The following is a 20,199-nucleotide window of genomic DNA, read 5'->3' as shown; positions in this document are numbered from 1 at the left end:
CCGCCGTTGTCGCGCGTCATCAAACGCGCCGCCAATGACGTAACCTATCGTACCGCCTTTCGTGCCGCTGAAAACGTTATCGGAATGCCATTAATAATGCACGAGGTATATGCGTAGGCTTCGGCACATTGTACGTTGTGTATCCGTCGCCACGTTCGTTGAGCTGCGGAATCGCGGATGAGAGCGTCGCAATCGCACACTACGCCAAGCGTATCACCGCAGGCGATTTTGACGTGGCGCATCCGCTTCCGGTTGTGAGAACGTCCATTTGCAACTCATTCTGGTAACCGTGGTAGGAAAAGTACGTGGCGTAAACAACATTCTATGACAAATGTCGCCAACGGGTATGGACGAGAGATCGAAATCATCCGACGCAGTTGGCATGTTCGTTTGAACATTCCTAGCGGGTTTTGTTCCGTCATAGCAACTGATTGCGTTTTATCTCTGTAGTCTTATCTACCTTTATGGATGGTAGTAGTTGTCATGTGTCAAGATAGACTGATAGAAAACGGCTTATCTGGAGCTGTGTTCTCAATTTGGAATCCACGCATTCATTCAGTCGCTTATCAGTGGGCAAAATGTCCGTTCATTCATACCTGACGAGAAAAAAGAAAGGCAACAAAGTTCGTTTGTATTGTGCGACCTTCTTATCGTATGGTAGCACTGCTTGCCTTCCGGCTCTCGGCTTTAATCGTCTGTCGGTGTGACAGTGGAAGAACGTGTGTTCGTGCAAGGCACTTTGAGCAAGCGGTTGGGAAAGAGAAAATTTTTAACTCTGTCCGTTCTATTTTCTTCCAGCGCAGTACCTTGAATGGCTTCCTGCAAGCGCTTTTACTCGTTCATTGACGAGAGAGAAGCGAACCCCATTGATGTCTAGCGCCACACTGCGGCGCGCGGCGCAAAGGATGACGGGAACTCGTACCTCCTCAAGATCATCCGCACAGCCGCGCCTTAGAATTAAAGATAATATTTCCTTGTGAAGCACGTGAAGCCGAATACCTATTTTCGACGCTTTCTCTAAAAAATAGCGGCTTTACAAACAAACGCGGGCGACAAGATACTGACTTCGGCGAAGCGAAGCGAACGCCTACACGACATCGCCATGTTGTGGGAGGATGCGGAGAATCTCTCTCTCGTGCGCAGTAGTGACATCACGACCAAGCTATCCAATAGCCGGCTTCCCGAAACGAGCGCCTGCGATGCGATTGGTAGCTCGACTCCGTCGTCGTCTGCTGCTCCTTTCCGTGCTGCCGTCTGCTTCCCAGCGCCAAAGGAAAGGCGAGCGTCTGTGAAATGGCGGATTTGCTGCGAAGCTCTCGTGCGTTCCCGGCTTTTGAGCAACGGGATTGAGGTACCCCAATGGTGATCCGACTGAGCAACGACGCGTCGCCATGCCTTCTTTGGATTACAGTGCAGAAATGAGCGGCAGTTCGACGATCGTGCCACCGGAGTGGGTGGTATGTCGCATACGCGACCCCACGGTCGAGTTGTTGGTTCTCGATTGCCGCTCGCCCGACGCTTTCGCTCGGAGCCGTGTCCGAGGAGCCCTGGGCGTCAGCCTACCTGCCTCGGTGCTTATGTTACGCCGCCTGGCTGACGGCAAGTTGTGCGTATCAAGCGTGGTGCGCGAACCGAGGTACCGTGAGTGGTTCAAGAGCCGATACCGCACTGTGCCTATCGTACTGTATGACTCCGAGGGACTAGACTCGGAGGGACAAGTATCCAATGTATTGTTACAGCGACTCAGGCAAGACGGATGTGAAGTTTATTCTCTCCAAGGTACGTTTACCAGACAAAGTCTGCGAATTTTTCCATTTGTTTAACAGCAGTGCGCGTTATCGCCCACCGCCCTCTTTCCGGTGATAAGCCAAGCCACCGTACACGGCTCATGTCTTGGTAATGGCAGTGACTATAACACTTATAGCATAGTAGAATCTGTTGAATTTACGCGAATGTTTCATTGACAATTCGCACCTCATGCGAGGTAAATGCTATATGCAGTATTTCTCACCGAACGGAAAGATGTTTTTTGTGGACGGTAACCTTGAATTTACTGACTGGCAGGTCGTAAAACGGATGACTGTCTATGTAAAGTAGTGTTGCTCTTGTATTCGACGATACCAAGCGATTGGCATTTTTATAGGGCCGAGTCCAGCATTGACATAGTTTGTTATTGGCGTGGAGTAACAGGTGCAGCGACCGTGCTTTCGCCATTCTTTAGTCGACAGAATTGTCAATAGACGGCAAAACGGTACGATAATGGAAACCGTTCATTAAATTGCGTGTTGCGTTTGACCCGATTTTGCTATTATGCTGCTCCCCTTCACTGAAGTTACTTGTCTTCGCACCGTTGCGTGTGTGTATTGACGGCTTTGTCATCCAAGCAGAACATTTCGTCTGCGTGAGGCGAAAGCTCGTATCGTATTTGTGATAGCAGACGACACCTCGTCTGCTTTTAGTGGATGTCGTCTGCCATCCATGTCTCGTCAGTACGTATACCTTGAAATGACTTCATCTTGACTTTCGTCGGGTCGAACTCAGAACTGTTAAGCTTTTGAGCAGTAAAGATATCAAGCTGCTTCCGATGGCCCGACTGTTTCTACACGCTGATTATTCCGATGCTTTCGAACTTCATAGTAACTGTTCCGCTACAACGATGACCGCTTCTAAAATATTCGTCACGCTGAGCGCTATCGATTTTGGTCCGAATTCCTCGGACGAAGTGAAGCGAGATATAGTGCTCAATGCAACTCGCCGTGAACGGCGGAACAAGCCAACGACACGGCTCGTAAGGACGCCAAGGTTGCCTGGAGGTAGGTAATAAGCTGTAGGTGACTGAAACGGGGGCTGATAGGGAAAGCACGTTTAGCATAGCGGCACTTAAATGATGAGGGTGTTACGTGTTACGACCAAGTGTGGGTTATTGCGTGGGACAGTGTGGAAAACTTCGTGAAGGTTATGCCGAATGGTTGTGCAGAATCTTACAAACGCTCTGAAACCTATTGTATTTTCTGAGTCTTTTGTGGAATTGACGTCGCTCTTTTCTCTCTCTCTCTCTTTGTGTGTGTTTAGCGGCGAAGGCGCTCACGGGGACCTATATGGAGGCGGGAGGCATTCATTCTAAACGATACACACGAATCCGTAACCTCTAATGAATAAAACTTCTCTATATATAAACTCCGCGACAAAAAAACTGGGGCCTCTATGCGTTTTGTTGCTGTTGTAGTACTTGGGATGAGATCCGTGTAATAGATACTCTTGAACCGGATGCATGATATATTAAACATAAATAAGGCACAGTTCTGTATTTACGAGCTCTTTTCCTATTTCACTGACTTCAAACAAATGTGGAATCTAGTTGAGGGTATTGTGTGGAAGTTTATGCACAGACGATTTCCGTCCTCAAACCATTCGACGCATCAGTGGGTCACTTATAACGCCTTCCTCACACTTGTAGCTGCCATTATATAGCGTGTGCTGCCACAGTCCTTCTTGTACTGTGTGCCCGTCTATTTTGCAATACAAACAGGTGGGTGCTACCCAAAATCTTTTTATAGTTGTTGTTGTTACTGACCGTAATTGTCACGAAAACCTGCCCTCAAACAGACGCACCAATATAAATATGAAACATATTCAATACTGGTTCCACGCAGCACAAAATGCACGAATGCGTGTGGCATGCCTATAAACTGGAGCACAAAATGCTACCACCACCATCTCCTCCTCTTCTCTCCTGTAATCTATGTCTTGTACGCATAACAACCTCCCACAAAAGTAAAGCACTTCAGCGAGGACCACAAAACTGCCTGCCCAACAAACACTCCCATATAGAAGACCTAATTTATTCAACTGGCCGCGATTCTATCTTTCCGTTTCTCATCGCTTTCTTTCCTTTCCTTTTCTTTAAAGAGCTCAGCATGAGCTTTACAGCACTGGTGGCCACTCAGTTGACTGTCACGTGCTCGTAATTGCCGCCTGCGCCGCCTGCCTGTGCCTGCCAGAGCAAGGGAGGGGAGTGTCTCCGGAAGTGGAGAGGGGAAGCTTCCGGAGGAGAGCAAGGGTCGGCTCATATTTTTGGCTCGCTTCCCCCATGGAGGAAGGAAACACAGGAGCGGCCGTTTCGAACAGATTTCCGTGGGACCCCTCTGGCGGTCGCCCCTGTCAAAACCGCCATTACTTCCTGTCCACCACGTGATCCTCTCTAAAGTTTCGGTTTAGCAACGCTTTGTTGCTCGCGCTGCTTTCCGTGCTTTTATGCTTTTCTAAAGTCTTTTATTCTTAAAATGTGAGCACCATTGCGGAAACAACATTTTGTTAACGTGCTCTTACCGCGGTTGCGGCTGTCGTTCAACAGAAAGCAGCTCTATCACGGGAATAACGTTTCATTCGTAAGTACGTACTTGATCGGTTTGTTTCGTATCCGTGTCTGTGAGAGAGTCATCTTGAATCGTTCGTTTGCAAGCTAGCGCTGTGCTACAGCTGCAGATTCATCTGATTTCCTTCATTGTTGTATAAGTTTGATTATTGGCATGCTTTACCACTTCAGCAACAAACACAAAACGTGGCCACGTCGTCACACAAACTTCACTGCTACGAATGATGTTTCTGGTACTGCCTGCTTGTCCTGCAGACCGTGACCGGTCTTGCAGTAGAAGGGTAAACCAAGAGTAAACCTCCGAACACACACAAATAAAAATGGACGCGCGGCGCTCATCACGTACAAGCTTGCGTACAAGGCAGGCGTCTGAGCTGAGCTGCAATCACGACTCCTGCCGTCGTCTGCTTAGGGAGCCGGCCTGCGCATGCTCTTGGGGTCAGGTGAGCGGTCACATGGTAGACAGGAGCATCCCAGAGTGCAATGCGATGCTGGCACGCCCGTCCCCATGGCAAAAACTTGGAAGGGCCGCTCCTGTGTTTCCTTCCTCCATGGCTTCCCCGAAGGCTGCAAGAAGAGGATGTACACTGGCTCGCTTGTTATGTCTACGGACTTTTAAATTGACCAGGATGGTGGCTGTTTTTATACGGTTTAATCGTGGCTAAATCGAGGGCCAGCCATGCGTTGGCAGGTGAGTTAGCAGAAGACACGTCTGCGTCTCATTCCTCGTGCGTGATCGTTGGGAAATTTTCGTCACTTCAAAATTGTCGGTGAAAATGACGATTATGTATCAAATTGCTAAAACTTGTCGTGTATAAAAACTGAATGTGCATTCATTTGACAAACTACTACAACGACAGTTGAACCCTCTTTAGTGTCGCTGGTATGTGGTATCGTTCACAAACTCCTTATCGTATCAGGGAAGCTCATTTTTGTCTCATATCGTCGAACCAACCGGATGTGACAGCACCGATACGGTCCCTCCGAGGCATCACTTCCTTTGGTGCACAAACTCCACTTCATAGCTCCTCTCACCGTGACGTAATCAGCCGGATATATACACAACAGGGGCCGACACTGATAGGAAGAGTCTGGCAACCAGGACAGGTGTCCGTTTATTAGCGGACGACATTTATTTCCTTTGAGAACCAAAATGAAATTGTCTTTGTCGTCTTCCTTTCATGCGATAACTGATGAGAAAATTCTCAGCTAATGATCTCAGTTTGCGGAAACAGAAAGCTGTGTCGCAAAGACGCTGCTTCTTGACAATGGCAGCTTCCGTCTCGCCATTGTTTCCGTTCTATCGCGGTATTTATCTTGCAGAAGTTCGTTACGAGAAGCCTCTATCATTAACGTTGCCCTTCAAGAAACCCTTATTGTTGCGTCGCACGGAAGATGTGGTATGGAAGGAGATGCCGCAAGCGTTAATTCGGTGCCGTCTGCTAGTCGTCGTCTGCTTTGTTTCTTGCCAGTCGTTTGACTTCTGACGCCGCATTTTAATCACGCCCGTGAGGAATGCATGTGGATCGGGCAGAACAAAATATAAATTATGTGGCGAAAAAAGAAAAGAAAAACGAGATGCATTCACAGCATTTTAACGCTGTGATTTTGACTCGATAGTTACGAATTGCGTTTAAACGGCGTATTCAGTTCCGGAGCATTCACCAGAAAACTAAAACCTCTCTCCACCTGCTCTCCGCTCGCTCCCCTCACAATCCGATAAAACCCCGAACATTACGGAAAGCCTCCACACCTGAAACAACAATCTCGGGCTATACACCACCGCAACACTCCCTCATATTCATCAAGCAGCCCCCCACTCCCCTCCCCAACGAGCGCCAACAAACTTTGCGCCACAGACACACACATACATACAACAAATATCTTCCTCTCGCTCTTCAGAAATGCACTATAAATATACCTCACCCTTCAATCCCTCTCCCCTCCTCGCGTACAAGTTGCTGAGCAGGTTGCAACCCCCCCACCCCCGTGCTTCCTTGAACCCCTCACATTTGCTCTTTGCCTTCTCGAACCATTCCCCCCTTGGAAGCAGGGCGATGCCCCCCTCCCCTTACGCCGTACGAACCACCACCAAAGTGAGCCAAGAAGCTTTGGCCAGCAGCAGCGAGCATTTTCCGATGTCCTTGAGCGCCTTCTCACATAGGAGACGCCCCTCCTCCCCTCACTCCTGTTTTAGTGTTTTTCGTGTTTGGTGTGTGTGTGTGTTGGGGGGGGGGGGGGGGGGGGCTTCATCTTGCTTGGGATAAATATAAAGCGCGCGATTTGGTGAAGCAAAAGTAGTGGTCAGGATCACGCACTCCATTTCCTTTTCATCCCGGAGCGTGATATGTCTGTGGGGCTACGCCGTGCACGATTTTTAAATGAAAAAAGAGAAAAAAAAGGAGCGCGTTTTTACTTTTAACGGGGTTTGCATAGGAATGTGAAAGCGAGATTGGATGATATAGACGCCGTGTACGCCTGAATATCAATAAGGAGGAAGGGTTTGTCCGAGAGAACTCCGTATTCTTGGGTGGTTGTTCTTGTTGTGGTTGATGATGGTGATATTGGTGGCTTCCCCCTTTGCATCGAGTAGAAATGACAGTCCTTGGCTATGGCTAGGCTAAAGGCGCAAATTTCGGTGCATGTTGCCATGGAGATTTCGAGTGAGCCTTGATCGGAGATATACGTCCCGTTTTTACATGCTCGGATCTGTTTATCCGCGTGCGGAGATTTATGAATGGGTGTGCTCTTTAGTGGCGTGGCTTATGGTCGAGAGTGGTGATCGTATCAGAAAGCGGAAATAGGAAATTGTTAGGAAGCCAAAGGTGGCGGAAGCAGTGAAAACTGTGCCCCTCACAGCAAAAGGAAGTAGACATCGAAACAGATTGAGTAAGCCTTTTGTTTTAGGAAAATAAAGCAGTTCAAAACTTATCTGCGGAACATGGGCCACAGCTCACACATTCACACCCGTATGTAGAACCAAATGAGAGGGTGCTACTTCACAAAGACCTTCTCAGGCTGAACCCTCCTCCCCTCATGCAGTACAAACACACACACGCACGTGGTGATTTGTTGCTATGCGGACTTCGACGCCCGCTGTGCACAAAAAGGATTCAAATGATTGCGCGTTTCCGATGCGATGCGTGATAACGATACGCGAGCATCTCATTTTATCGCAGCTCGGACTTTGTTGTTTCTCGTGCGTTGCGCAAACGTGCTTTGACGCCGCAATCGCGCATTGGGTTTCCGGCTCGCTTCCGAGTTGAAGGAACGTGCGGTGTCAGATTGGGTTTCACATTGGCTTTCGAACCATCAAGAATGATGAGGAAAAACGTACAACCATTCAGAAGAGAACAAGTGCCACTGAAAGACAAAGTGCATGGGAGAGGCTGGCAGTTTGCCATTGACTTTGTCAAGGAAATTGAGCGTACGCTATAGCAGGAGCATGGGTGAGTAATGAGGGTTGTGGTTTGTTGTTCCAGCAGGCGGGTTCGCCGAGTTCCGTTCCCGCTGCCCTGAATGGTGCGAATCCGGGACCAACGACGGGTCTGGTGATGTCCTAGGCTCTTCCACCCCGACTTCTGCTGCCGCCCTCCTGGGCCTGGAGACCCTCCGCATCTCCGTGGTGCCGCTCGACCCTCTCGTAACGGGAGACGTCGAGGACCGCTGCGACAGCGGCCTGGCTCGCGACGACAGCCCTAGCGGGGCTGCTGATCCTCCTTTTCCCGTCCAGATCATACCCTTTCTTTTCCTCGGTGAGTATTCCTCCCCCCCTAACATACCCTACACACCAGTGCGTACACCGTGTATTCACGCGAGTGGACATTCCCCAGAATATTCCGACGGAAGATGCGTAAAACGTCATAGCACGAGGGCTCAACGTCATCTCTTCGTTCTCAACGTGTAGTATCTTGCGGCTCAGCTACAAGATATTCCATAGCAGACGACAGGTCGGGGTGTCGTCTGCTACTTCTACAGGTTGTCATCTGCTATGTTCGCAGTACGCCAATGCTGATATTCCGGTACTGCGCGGATGGTCAACGTAACACTTTTTGCTAACATAACGTGGCCGCATTTTGTTCCACTGTAATATTCCGCGGGGATGTCTACACGAATAAGTACAGATATTGAGAGATATTTCGTCCAGTATGTGGAAGAACTCAAGGATTGTTTTCTCTGTCCAACGTGTAGGGAACGAAGAGAACTCGACGGATCTTGAGGCCTTGGAGCGCAACAATATCCGCTATGTTCTCAACGTGACGCACAACCTTGCCAACGCCTTCGAGGGTCTCGACCGGGGCATCAAGTACATGAAGATTCCCATCGAGGACCACTGGTCGCAGAACCTATCCAGCTTTTTTCCGCAAGCCATAGCCTTCATAGGTAAGACACGTCCTCATAAGCTTCGTTGCCGTAATTTGACCATCTATAAACTGTTTATGCACGTGAGCTTTGGTATAACACCTATTATACTCCGCGTCAACGTAAGATCTACAGTCACAGAGGTATATCTCCGCCAGCGGATAATGTAGTCCGGACATACGAGCGGATGGCGGGGAAACCGATTGACATGTTTTGTTGACGCGAATGTTTTATGTGTTTCCTTTAAAAACACGCAAATATGCGGCAATTACGTCGTTTCCGACGAGGTGTTTCTCTCTCAGCGTGATCAGTGCATAAGCAACAGTTTGAAGCATGCAGGCGCGCTACATTGTCATGCGCTCGCCCAAGCCAATCACGGATGTTTTTAAATTTTTGGGCGGAGATTACCTACGTATGAGTTAGCTCGTCCCGAAGTATAGTTTTGGGAATTTTGATATTGCATTTTCCCGTAAAGAACGGAGAAGTCTAAAACGTGCAAACAAAGCCTCAACGAGTCCCGCCTCCGGCATATGCACCGCCGCAGTAACGCAATGTACGCGCGCGCGCGCGCGCGCTTTGTGCCCAACCTCAACACCAGAAAGGTACACCGAAAAACAAGCCATTAGTGGAGGAAACAGGTCGAGAAACGGCTTGAAAAAGTGGACGCCCGCCTACGCGAGCCTGGCGTGTAGGCGATAAAGCGCGCTTGGAGGAGAGAGTTGTTGTTGGCGTTCGCTCGTAGCTGCTGAAGCGGTGAACGGGCGGCTAGCTAGTTTCCCGGAAACGGCCTACACAAGGACGCAGCTAAACTGCACCTGCCCACGCGTACAGATTGCATTTTTTTTCATTCACGAAAGAGGCCTTACTCCGTGAGCAAGGACATGACCGTTGCCGTGGTGCATCTGAAGACGTGTTCTTGCCTGAATAAGCGTTTCACTGGGTGCGTGCGCACAAGGTGGAATCTATGTTGCGCTGCAATGACAGGTACTCTCGGTAACGAACAGAAGCTACGAGCGAGCTTGCTGCGCAATTGTGTGCACCGTACGGTATTTTCCAACCGCAAAGCTCGAAGTCGATCCTTCTGTGTATTGAACCTCGGAATGTTTGGACACATTCGAGAACTGTTCGATGCCATTTTAGAGCTTTGATGGGGATACAGGGTGCAGGTACTGTTCCATATATTGCTACAACGCCTAACTACGTCATTCTGCCTTCATATATCTTGCAAATGATTATAGGAAATTTTGCTATAAAAACAACCGGCTTTGTAGCGACACCTGAAGGCAAATAAATAAATAAATGATGATAATAATAATCGCATTAGTCTCCCTGTCTGAGAGCTCTGTTGAAGGTCGTGCGCACGGAGTGAGTATATAGTCGATCAGAAGGTGTTCACGATAACTGTCCGAAAAACATAAGCGAACGGTGCCCGCATGAGTTTGCGGCACGCGGAATATTGCTGCCGTTTAATGTTTGGTTTTATTACGTGGGGCGGCACTAGATGCTGGCATTGCGTATCACATCGACCACCAGAATATTCCGACGGAAGATGCGTAAAACGTCATAGCGCAAGGGCTCAGCGTCATATCTTTTCGTGCTCTTCTAACAACGGGTAGTATCTTGCAGCTCAGGCAAAAAGTTATTCCATAGCAGACGACAGGTCGGGCTATCGTCTGCTACTCCTACAGGTTGTCATCTGCTATTTTCGCAGTATACGCAGGAATCGCAGTAGAAAACTGAGGAGCAGAAACACTTGTCTTCTGCCCACTCGTGTCGCAGACACTTCGAGCCATGTTTTAGCGGGCACTGCAGAGAGAAGGGTTTCCGCGTGCGCCGCCGAGTGACGCAGGCTCCGAGACAGTGCGTCGCCCATACAGGAGATCTGTTTTTATAGAACACAGATGTGATCTGGGTTCAACAGCACCGTCCTTCCCGAAACACGAGACGCATTGCCGCGGAAACTGGCAAACACGCTGTACACGTTGCATGTGCTGTATTCGCGAGCCTCGATGCAGTGTAACCGTTGTACGATAGGTGCATGCGATATACCCGGAGATTCGCGGGCTTTTCTGGCGGATGTCTTTATTTTATTTTATTTTATTTTTTTTTGGGGGGGGGGGAGTTGGTTTTGTAAGATCTTTGTGGAGGGTGTTCATGGGGAGTTCAGAAAGCCCCCTGGGTACGATGGTTTATTCAGAATAGCGATCACGGGGTGTGGCAAAAAATGGTGCGGGGGTTTGATAATTACAGTTACGTTGTAACAGCTTTATGTGTCATTGCTGACGTGTATCTAAAGCTCAAACACGAAAGCCCCACTCCTGTAATGGGGTGCACAGGAAAGCAGGATTTGGTGCAGGATTTTAATCTCTGGGTGGGTGGAGTGTTCGAAATTCATGGGGGGGGGGGGGGGGTTGACACACCCAGTATGGTTTACCCAGAATTTCGTCCTGGGGGTGTGTTAGGCTCCGCAAGGGGGTATATTCACATGCTTTTGACGAAATAGTGCACAATCTCACAAAATTTTAGGGGGTCTCCTCCAGATTTCGGGGGTGTTAGGGGGTTGTAGGGTGGGGGAGGAGGATATGGGTAAATCATTGGACCCACCGCACTTGCTGTTTTTGGACATTTTCAGATCATTTTTTGCTGTTGATTATTTATTTTTTAGCAAGTGTTTGAGGGGGGTGTTGTAAGATTTTTAGAGGGGCGTTGGGGGTGTCTAAGGAGGGGGTGCAGCAAAAATCTCTGCAGGAAGGAAAGGCAAGGGGGTGCCACCAAACATTTTGGGATGCGTGTGGATAAGTCACTGCCTGTGTATGCCGAACGTGAAGTTGGGTCGAAAATGCAAGATGCAGTGTTTCGAGAGCAAACTTTTGAGTCGCGTGTCGTTTCCATCAGACTCAAAGAAGAATTATTGCCACTCACTCGTGTTCCTCCTCTCGTCTCGAAAGTCACAGGATCCGTGTTGCGTCACTTCCTGCGCGAGTTCTTTTTTAAAGCCGATAATAATGGGTCGTAAAGCGGACTTCCGGTTTATTAGAGTATACAACGGCGACCGGACACAAGCCCACCAGACTAGGGACGAGTGTGTACCGCCCGAGCGTCGCGTACATCCGGCGAGGCTATCTACGTGGGAAACCGGATGTTTGAGTGCCTCTCTTTTTTTTTCTTTTTTCTTTCAAAGAGGCGACCAACACTGTGTATGGCTGCTTCTGTTACAGGAAGCACTTCTGCTTTCAAAATCCGTCTCAACTTGAAAGATCCCTCAGCGAGATCAGTAGGTTTCGGAGCCATCGAACTGCCCGAACGCTTGTGTCAATAAAAAGGGAGACTCGTTTTCGAAGTAGTCTTGCCTCTCCAGGAGGTCTAGCAGAACAATGCGTAGAAACATGCCCCTTTTTAAAGAAAAGTCTCGCTTCGGCACATCCCTGGTGGTCCAGGCGGTGCTGCTAACGGGATTCCACGGCAGACGTTTACGGTATAATGACACGTAGCTGTCGTAGACGATACAAAGTAATTGTGGAATAAACGACGGTAGACGCAGTGTGAACCTGCATTCCCCAAATACTCACAATTTTTTTTTTACCGCGAATATCTTTCTATAACACCTTGAAAAGAAAAACCGAAGAAAAACCCGAGGCAGGGGAACACAACGACAAGACAGGACAATTTTCCATCAATTTCAATCAATTTCCTCTTGCATCGGAGTCGAGTACTGCGTGCAGGTCGTGCAACACATCCCCCCTCCCCCCTTGATGTTTTCCCCACCTCACTTCCGCTCGCAACGCATTGCGTCACGCTCAAAATTCCGGCAACTTCCGGTGACACTCCCCCCCCCTCCATGTCTTTCCAAAACAACTTCTCCTTCCTTCGCTTCCTGCATTCTACACTTTCCGACAACATGTTGCCGCCCAGAGAAGCTGCACCATCACATATATGCATCCCCAAAATTACCAGGAATACGCACTAATGCTTTCATTTTTACTTTTTTTTTTTTCAGGCGCACCCATTTTCTTTTTCTTGTTGTACCTGCGTGCTGCCTTTCTAGACCAAGAAGCGAGGAACGTGGGGGCATTGAAATAGTAAAAAAAAAGAAGATAAAAAAGCAACAGGAAGTGGGGGAGGGGATTTTTTCGAAGGAAGGGGGGGTGTTCGAAACGCAGCCGCGAAGTTTTCCCACGGTCTCTTCGCGTGCCTCCGTTATTCCGTCGATATTTTCTTGATTTCTTTCCTCGGTGGTCGTCCCCCACGTGGAGGCATCCACAAAGGACAGCGAGGGCAAGCGATATCTTTAAAAGTACTGCCAGGTGGTGGCGTGTCGGTCGGTGGGGAGATTTTTCGTAGCAATAATGATAACAAAAGGGGGGAAGGACTGCTAGGCAACCGGAGGTGGCGGGGATTTGACCTTTAGATGCTGTTCGAATTGAAGGGTATGTCGGGCTGGGGGTATCGCGTCGTAAATAGGTGACGCAGCTCCGATATCGAGGTGGGGAGAATCCTGAAGGAACAGAAGGAGAGAGAGAGAGTACTGTTATGTTTTGTTGAGTGTGCGGGCTCTGGGTGCATGCTGAGATGCAGGTAGGCAGACCGGTTTTAAAAGGCCGTTTTCATGGAGAGCTTTAGAAGCTTTAAAGGGATGGATGGAGTGTTTCTTGCAGGTGAGAGTACGTTTCGTTTCGTACTCAAGTATATAACATTCAGGGTCTAGGCGAGCCAACGAAATCTAAAGGAGGGCAGTACAGCTTGCCCCTTTTTTTTTTTTTTTTACACCCCTTGTCACTCACTTCATTTTTGCACCTGCGACACGCAAACCTTTTCCACCACTCCATCTCTCTACGTCTCGTCTTCCTTCCCAATCTCGAAACCTTTGAGTGTCCTCACATGCCACTTGTTCTTTGAGAGTCAAAGCGTTTCAACAATACCACTTGAATTGCACGAGTCGAGCTATTACGCAACACCGGTCTTAACTCAAACCGACACCACTTACGAAGTCGGCTTACATCGGTCGAATAGCCGCTTTGTGTTCACCTTTAGAAGGTCACCAAGCCACGCTCAGGTTCCCTTCAAAACCCGATCCGCGAGCACGCGACCAATGGCCTTTGCAAATGTCAAGCACGCACTTACGCAAACACTCTTTGTATGCACGTCCACTTTGATGCGCGCGCCTATCCGAATCAAGCGGAATCAAGCCGAAGCGAGCATTCCGTGTCGTCTGCTTTCGAGCATTTCGATACAGCAAGAAAGCAATTGCCGCAGTTTTCACTCTCCGCTCTCTATCTGGTTCGGTTTTCTTTGTATTTTTAACTGGATATTCCTTTCTTTTATGTTGCTCTATGTCGTTGCGTGACGCCAAAATAGACGGGAGGAGCAAAGAAATAAAACAGCGCTTCCTCGTCGGTCGTGCTTGCTTGCAGAAGGCTCAGTGGTTGCCATGGTGAGCGGAGGAGCGTGCTGATGTTGCCAGAGCAGCATCCACAGTTGAGGCCGATTTTGAGAGAATTTGCTGCGTAGGCTTTAAAAATGGTTGAGTTCGCATATTCACTACGGCTTCTCTCGAGCGTTGGCGGGGATATTTCTGTATCGCTCCGTCAAGTTTGATTCGGCGGCGGTCATTCTTATTATAGTGTGCGCCCCCCCCCCCCAAAAAAAAAAAAGAAAAAAAGAAATGGCTCTCCGTATATAATCGAAAATGCCGATGCCCAAGAGATGAACTCAGGAAACACCTGGGTAGTACCAAGGTTTTCCAGAGTTCGCGGCTTTCTGATTCTTTATGAATGTATCGCACCTCAGGCAGTTTGCCATTCAGTGCACTGATAATCGAAGCTACTATATATTTAGTATAACCTCGTATAAACGCTATTGTGACTGCGAACCGAGCAAAAAACAGTTTTGAAATTCCCTGTTTTGTTCCCTGTATGCCCCCAGTCCGCGAAGTTTCTGCACGACCTGTTTAAAAGCCGCGCTGCAGCATTTCAGTTTATCGGCAGTTATCAAATGCAGCCTTCCGTCGCATCTGTCGTCACGAGTCGGAGGCTAAAAACAGGAACACGATTCCACCGAGAGTTGCCGCGGCCGAAAAATCGATGCACCTGTTGAATGCGGTTTTGCGCAGCCAGTAATGGAATATATACGGACATGGAAAAGGGTTTATAGGGAGCTGCGCGGCACCGCGGAGAAGTTAAACAGGGTGGCTGTTCATATTTGATGATGCGTATTTCGAGAAAACGGCTTATCACTGGAAATACGTGCTGACTTATTCAACGCTGAGGCAAGGCGTGACGGCGTACGATGACGCAGGTTGTGTTCATGCGGGTGACCCTGAATAGTTGTTCAGCTTTAATACGCGCTGCATGGTGAGTAATGCTTGCACATACGAGGATGCCGGGATTGGAGCGAAACAACGATTAGGTTAGGCAGCTGATCTCGCGCACGCTTCGGCGCGTGAATAAACCTTCATTCGTTCGTTCACAGCCTCCACGTCCACACTCGTCTCCGCGTGCTCCTAGCTGGGATAATTCCCACACACGAATGGAGCAGAGACCTGCGCTTTTTTCGAGGAAAACAGCAATGCGAATCCGTGCACATGTGCATGCGTATATTTTGCACATTCCAGTTTTTTGTGAGCGTGCTTCGGAGTATTAGGACAAAGTATGGTAGGCGCATGATTGTGCGTGTATTTGCAGCAATCGTTTATCCAGAATCGCAAGCAGGGGGAGGGGTGGGGAATATGTTTATTGAAAAAAAAAAAAAAGGCAGGGATTTCCCTACACCTCCCTGCATTCTTGCACCCCCCCCCCCGAAATTTCTCAGGTGACCCCACCCAGCTCGGCCACAAACACGTTCTGGTAGAGAGTCCGGCGCAGCGAATTACATCCTGTACTGTCAAACTTGGGCTGTAGGACCACAGTCATGCAGATGATCGTACCATGCATTTGTCTAATCTGTGTGCTAGGTATTCATTGAGCTTCGTGAGACAAGGTGCTAGTCTTTTTTTCTTTGTCGGTCGTGTGATTATGCATCTTAATGTTGAAATGCCGTTCATAATGAATCTGTATTCGAATGTACTGTGTTCTAACGTAATAACCTGTACAAATAAAACGGGAAAGCTGTGCAGAGATGTCACCATTGCGCCACGATCCTTTCCGTGTCTAAGAAAAATTCCTTAAGCGGAACCTTCACCAAGCATACCCCCCCCCCCCCCCCCGCAGTGAATTTCTGGGGAAATCGCTGATCGCAAGCACACGGGGGTTAGTTGCAAAAGTGTGTGTGTGTGTGTGGGGGGGGGGGGGGCGTCTGGGTAAATCGCAGTCACCCCATACAGCACGCTCTGTACTGGCGGACATTAATATGTGGAATGAAGCGCATTGCTTCAACATAATCGATAGAATAGTCAGATATGGATCAGAATGATTGTCTCACATAACGACGTTGATATCATTTAGTATGTCGGACGCAGCAGATTCTATGAATTGGACGCTTATTTTACTTATACTATAATCAAAGCAAAGGCCATGCAAAAGCAATCAAAAATCTGACTTCACTTCGGTACCTAAGAAGGGAAGCCATACGACGTGGCTAGGGTTCGGAAACCCGAGCCGTTTTTACAATCCCGGGATTTCCGGATTTCTAAATACGGATCCCGGGATGGGATCAGATTTTTTTTTCTTTTTCACTATCCCCAGGATGCAGTTTAGGACTGTATCCACCTTACCATAAATTGTGATACAGCGCGTCATCCTCACGGAACATTCTAGTGGAAGAAAAAAAAAAAAAGAGAAAACGAAGTTGTCACCGGGCAAACGTTTCGCCGCGTATTGTATTAGCACCAACACCGTGCTGGAATATCGACTTTGCGGTTCCAGTGAGTCTCTTCTTGTCGTCTGCTACGGAATATCTTCTCGTCGTTAGCCGTGCACGAGAAGACATGACGTTCAGCACTTGTACTTTCGCTGCAGCTAAAATCAATTATGCTTTTCGCGTCTTCCGCTGGAGTATTCTGAGAAATGTCGCGTGTGAGAACACATGGGATGGTGCGTTTTGCACTTCTCCCCTTTTATTAGTCCACAGTATCTGTCCTGTTCTCGTCCGGAGCAGCCGGGTCTAGTTTTCTGAAAAGACTGTCTCCATTTTCTCTTTTCACTTTCAAACATATTCGTGAGGATAAACAGAAGAGAGAGAGATTCTGCAATATATTGTGTAGCCTTATGCATCGGAAGATTCCTTCTGATTTCGTAGGAGCTGTAACGTGAGGGCTGTTATGGGGGCACGGCTAGCGCGTTTCACATGAGTCGGCAGCTAAAACCTTTGTCATATGTTGTTCGGTTTCGGGTTGCAAATGCTATTTTTCGGTGAAGGGCTACTTGAATCCTAAAGTGACTTCACACCGCCTAGTATTTATTATCAAGAAAGCCGAAATTTATTATCCCGAAATCACGGGATTTCATGATCCGGGGGTCTGAGCCCTAGACGTGACGTAGTCGTCAAAAGTGCCAATCACAGCCGTACTTTTGGCGGCCGTGGCTATGGAAACAAGCAGTCAGGAGTCGCACGGACAGCCACTGGCTCGGGCTTGCTGTATTTGAAATCGTCTGCTGCGAGCTGCGACTAAATGAACTGCGACTCAGTAGGCTACGCAGGGGAGGGCGTAGACGAGGCATCTGGCATAGGTCTTCTTCAGTCGGATGACACTGGTCTAAGGGTGGTGTGGTGAAGTTCACTTCACAGGCGGCGCATTCCTTGAGACGCACGTTTGCGGGAGGTGGAGCAGGCGCACGTGCTTCTACGCGTGCGTGTCGGGAGAGGGCGCCCGCCATTTCAGTACCACCACTGGCTGTGTGCTGGCAGACTTTTCACCCACTCTTCGTCTTGTGTTTGTCGATTATTTTCATGAAATGAAAGTCATTTTTGCCACTCCGACATAGGGAAATGTACTAACGCTTTCCTCGATATCTTCATTCCAGACGAAGCGCGACAAAAGCGAGTGGGTGTCCTGGTTCACTGCCTGGCCGGAGTCTCCCGATCGGTGACTGTCACACTGGCCTACCTGATGCAGAAACACAAGATGCCCCTCAATGACGCGTACGACTTCGTCAAGAAGCGCAAGGCGAACATAGCCCCCAACTTCAATTTCCTCGGCCAGCTACTGGACTTCGAAAACCTGCTCAATCTCAAGCCTTCCCACTGTTTCTGCGGTGGCAGCCCTGCCTCGAGTGACGAAGGTATCGTCAGACCCACGTCTTGCCGGTGCCGAACTCTTCACTTCACGTCACCCACCAGGACGACCCCCGATTCCGGCATAGACTTGGATAGGTGGACATAGCAGATGAGCAGCGGCGCTGGCGGCCGCCATTTTGACTTCGCTGCCAGCGCCGCGGTGCCCTCTCTCGAGGAGGAAGAGGAGCGCCAATGAGATCGCGGAAGCGCGGAACGAATATCGTTTTTGAAAACGCGAGCCATGCAAGATTGTACGACGCGCAATAGGGCCGTGCCGGTGCATGGGACTTTGGTTGTCAGGGGCGTTCCCGGGATGTTTTGGGTGCAGAAGTGACGTCCGGGCAGGTTCATCTGACCTGCGATGTATTTCGATGCTATCTTCCAAGTTGTGTAGGATTGGGATTCCAGCACTGTTACACAGTCCCAACACACTCCTTTACGTAATTTCGGATGTCGCAGAACACGTGAAATAGTCTCGTGCCTCTCGTGCTGGCTAGCCTGTGGTAGTCAGAGCGAGTATGCTCGCGCAAATTGAGATACAAGCATTTGACTTTTTAGAGCAGTATTCTGAACACCTCATTGAACCGTGCTGACATTCCCCCGATGAAGGATGAAATGTTCAACAAACGGACGCAATGCTCCAAGCTTGTGCCTCCAGGACCTGCGATTTACAAGTGGTCCAGACATTATTTTTAACTGTTCACGTTGATCCTTAATATGTTCTATACATTCCAAAGGTTAACGAACTTAAAAACAGTGACGGCCGTCACAGCTCGGAAAGAACCGAAGCATGAGCATTGTGCCACGTTCCCCAGTGATGCATCATGTTTTGAAACCTACTTACCAATGTGAGTTACGAAGGAGGCTGATTGATCTGGACTTTTTTTTTTTTTTTTAGTCCCATAAGTGCTTGTAGCTCTCCACTTTCGACACTGTCGCAGTTTTATGGCCACAGAAAAAAAAAAGATATGGTGGTTCAAGGCGTGCCAACTTAGAAAGCAGCTGTACATATCTAAAGTATTTTGAACACCTTTGACCTGCTCCGAGAAGACAAGATCGTGCGATTCATTAAAAAAAAAACATTTTGTTAGGATCACTCGTAGGGATATCACTGCATAGGAAGCGTTACGCGATACTTAGATTTTTAGTGGTGCCATTCCTGCCCGTGCCAAAAATCTTAGGAACCATAACATGTTCACCCGACACACTGAGATCGTTCTACTGCTATTCATTCACACACAGATATCCGCTCATGTATTGCTGCAAGGTCTTTGCAGGTAGATCCACTAGGACGGGAGTTATCTGTTTTACCGAGGGTGCACACAGTGTGGTTGTACATAGGAAGAAGTTAAAGAATGTTTGGGGGGCTTTGCTCCCAAAGAACGTCAGTGCCTAAGCCTGTTTTTGCGTACGTGTCGGAAGAAATGCTTTTATTTTGTGCAATTTTGAGGGACCTCATCAATGCGGCTCACGAGAAAATGTGTTCACCAAGAGAGAAGCTACTACGTGAACAAAGCAGTAGGACCCGCACCTTTTTGCCAAATGATCTCCGTACCCGTGTGGAACCCATTCAAAGCATATGATACATATACTTACGTGTGCACATTTGTAAATATTCCTGTACAGTTTTTAATTGGCAGCAAGAATTGTTCCGTTGTATTTGGTGTTTACTCCCTGCCTGCCTCTTCTTATAGTTGTGTTTTTGTTGGCAACCTACACTCCGAATGTCCAACTGCAATTGTGTTGTTCCATTGATTGGACAAATTGCTGTGCAATTATAGTACTTGAAATGATGTTACACTTGTTAGACAAAAACATTGAGACATTTTTTCCCTCGCTTTGTTGTCATAAAAGACATTTTCTTGCACACTGTCTGTTCCCTTTATTTACTGATCCAGCGCATTTTCATCACATTCACCTGCAAAGAATGTGAAAGTGCGCGAGTTATAGTGAAAAATACTGAAATAAAGTAAAATCCGGGCTGGTTGGTGATCCATATTAAAAGCGATAACCTCTCTCTGTTCTTTTTTATCGTTTTTAATATTATACTGACAGCAACGCAGGCCATAATTTTTCACTGATAGCTATTACGAGCATCAAACACAAACAGGTGATTACATTGGGTAGAATACATAGAGTCTGCCGTGACAAAGTAACATGCAACAAACTAAGAAGTTAGAACAGAACATTGAAAAAAAAAAAAAAAAAAAAATATATATATATATATGGAGCAAATATGTCTACATCATGGT

General features: G+C 48.2%; 2 protein-coding genes across 5 annotated transcripts in view; one reads left to right on the top strand and one right to left on the bottom strand.

Moving 5' to 3' along the window:
- Nucleotides 1-11,682, bottom strand: part of LOC135399128 (chitinase-3-like protein 2) — a 49,911-nt gene extending 38,229 nt beyond the window's left edge. Inside the window, exon 1 of the mRNA XM_064630848.1 lies at nt 11,660-11,682. The gene's annotated coding sequence lies outside the window, so the exon portion shown is untranslated. The remainder of the gene's footprint in view (nt 1-11,659) is intronic.
- On the top strand, nt 1,210-19,814 carry LOC135399126 (dual specificity protein phosphatase 7-like). Of its 4 annotated transcripts, none has more exons than XM_064630843.1 (4): nt 1,210-1,779; nt 7,858-8,130; nt 8,567-8,758; nt 17,695-19,814. In XM_064630843.1, exons 1-4 carry the CDS (start codon nt 1,392-1,394, stop codon nt 18,051-18,053), a joined length of 1,212 nt encoding a protein of 403 aa, XP_064486913.1. In that variant the 5' UTR covers nt 1,210-1,391; the 3' UTR covers nt 18,054-19,814. The 4 variants fall into 4 exon arrangements, with proteins under 4 accessions (XP_064486913.1, XP_064486914.1, XP_064486915.1 ...); XM_064630844.1 differs by having other exon boundaries at nt 1,212-1,779; nt 7,861-8,130; XM_064630845.1 differs by lacking the exon at nt 1,210-1,779 and adding an exon at nt 2,547-2,813.
- Nucleotides 19,815-20,199: the final 385 nt, after the last annotated feature.

The sequence above is a fragment of the Ornithodoros turicata genome, chromosome 6 (genome assembly GCF_037126465.1).
Source record: "Ornithodoros turicata isolate Travis chromosome 6, ASM3712646v1, whole genome shotgun sequence".
Taxonomy (NCBI): domain Eukaryota; kingdom Metazoa; phylum Arthropoda; class Arachnida; order Ixodida; family Argasidae; genus Ornithodoros; species Ornithodoros turicata.
This window is presented reverse-complemented; position numbering and strand designations above follow the sequence as displayed.

Coding starts and splice junctions, on each gene's coding strand:
- LOC135399126 (XM_064630843.1), top strand. CDS start 1,392: ATGCCTTCTTTGGATTACAGTGCAGAAATGAGCGGCAGTTCGACGATC. Junction 1,780..7,857: donor TGAAGTTTATTCTCTCCAAG/GTACGTTTACCA, acceptor TTGTTGTTCCAG/CAGGCGGGTTCGCCGAGTTC. Junction 8,131..8,566: donor CATACCCTTTCTTTTCCTCG/GTGAGTATTCCT, acceptor TCCAACGTGTAG/GGAACGAAGAGAACTCGACG.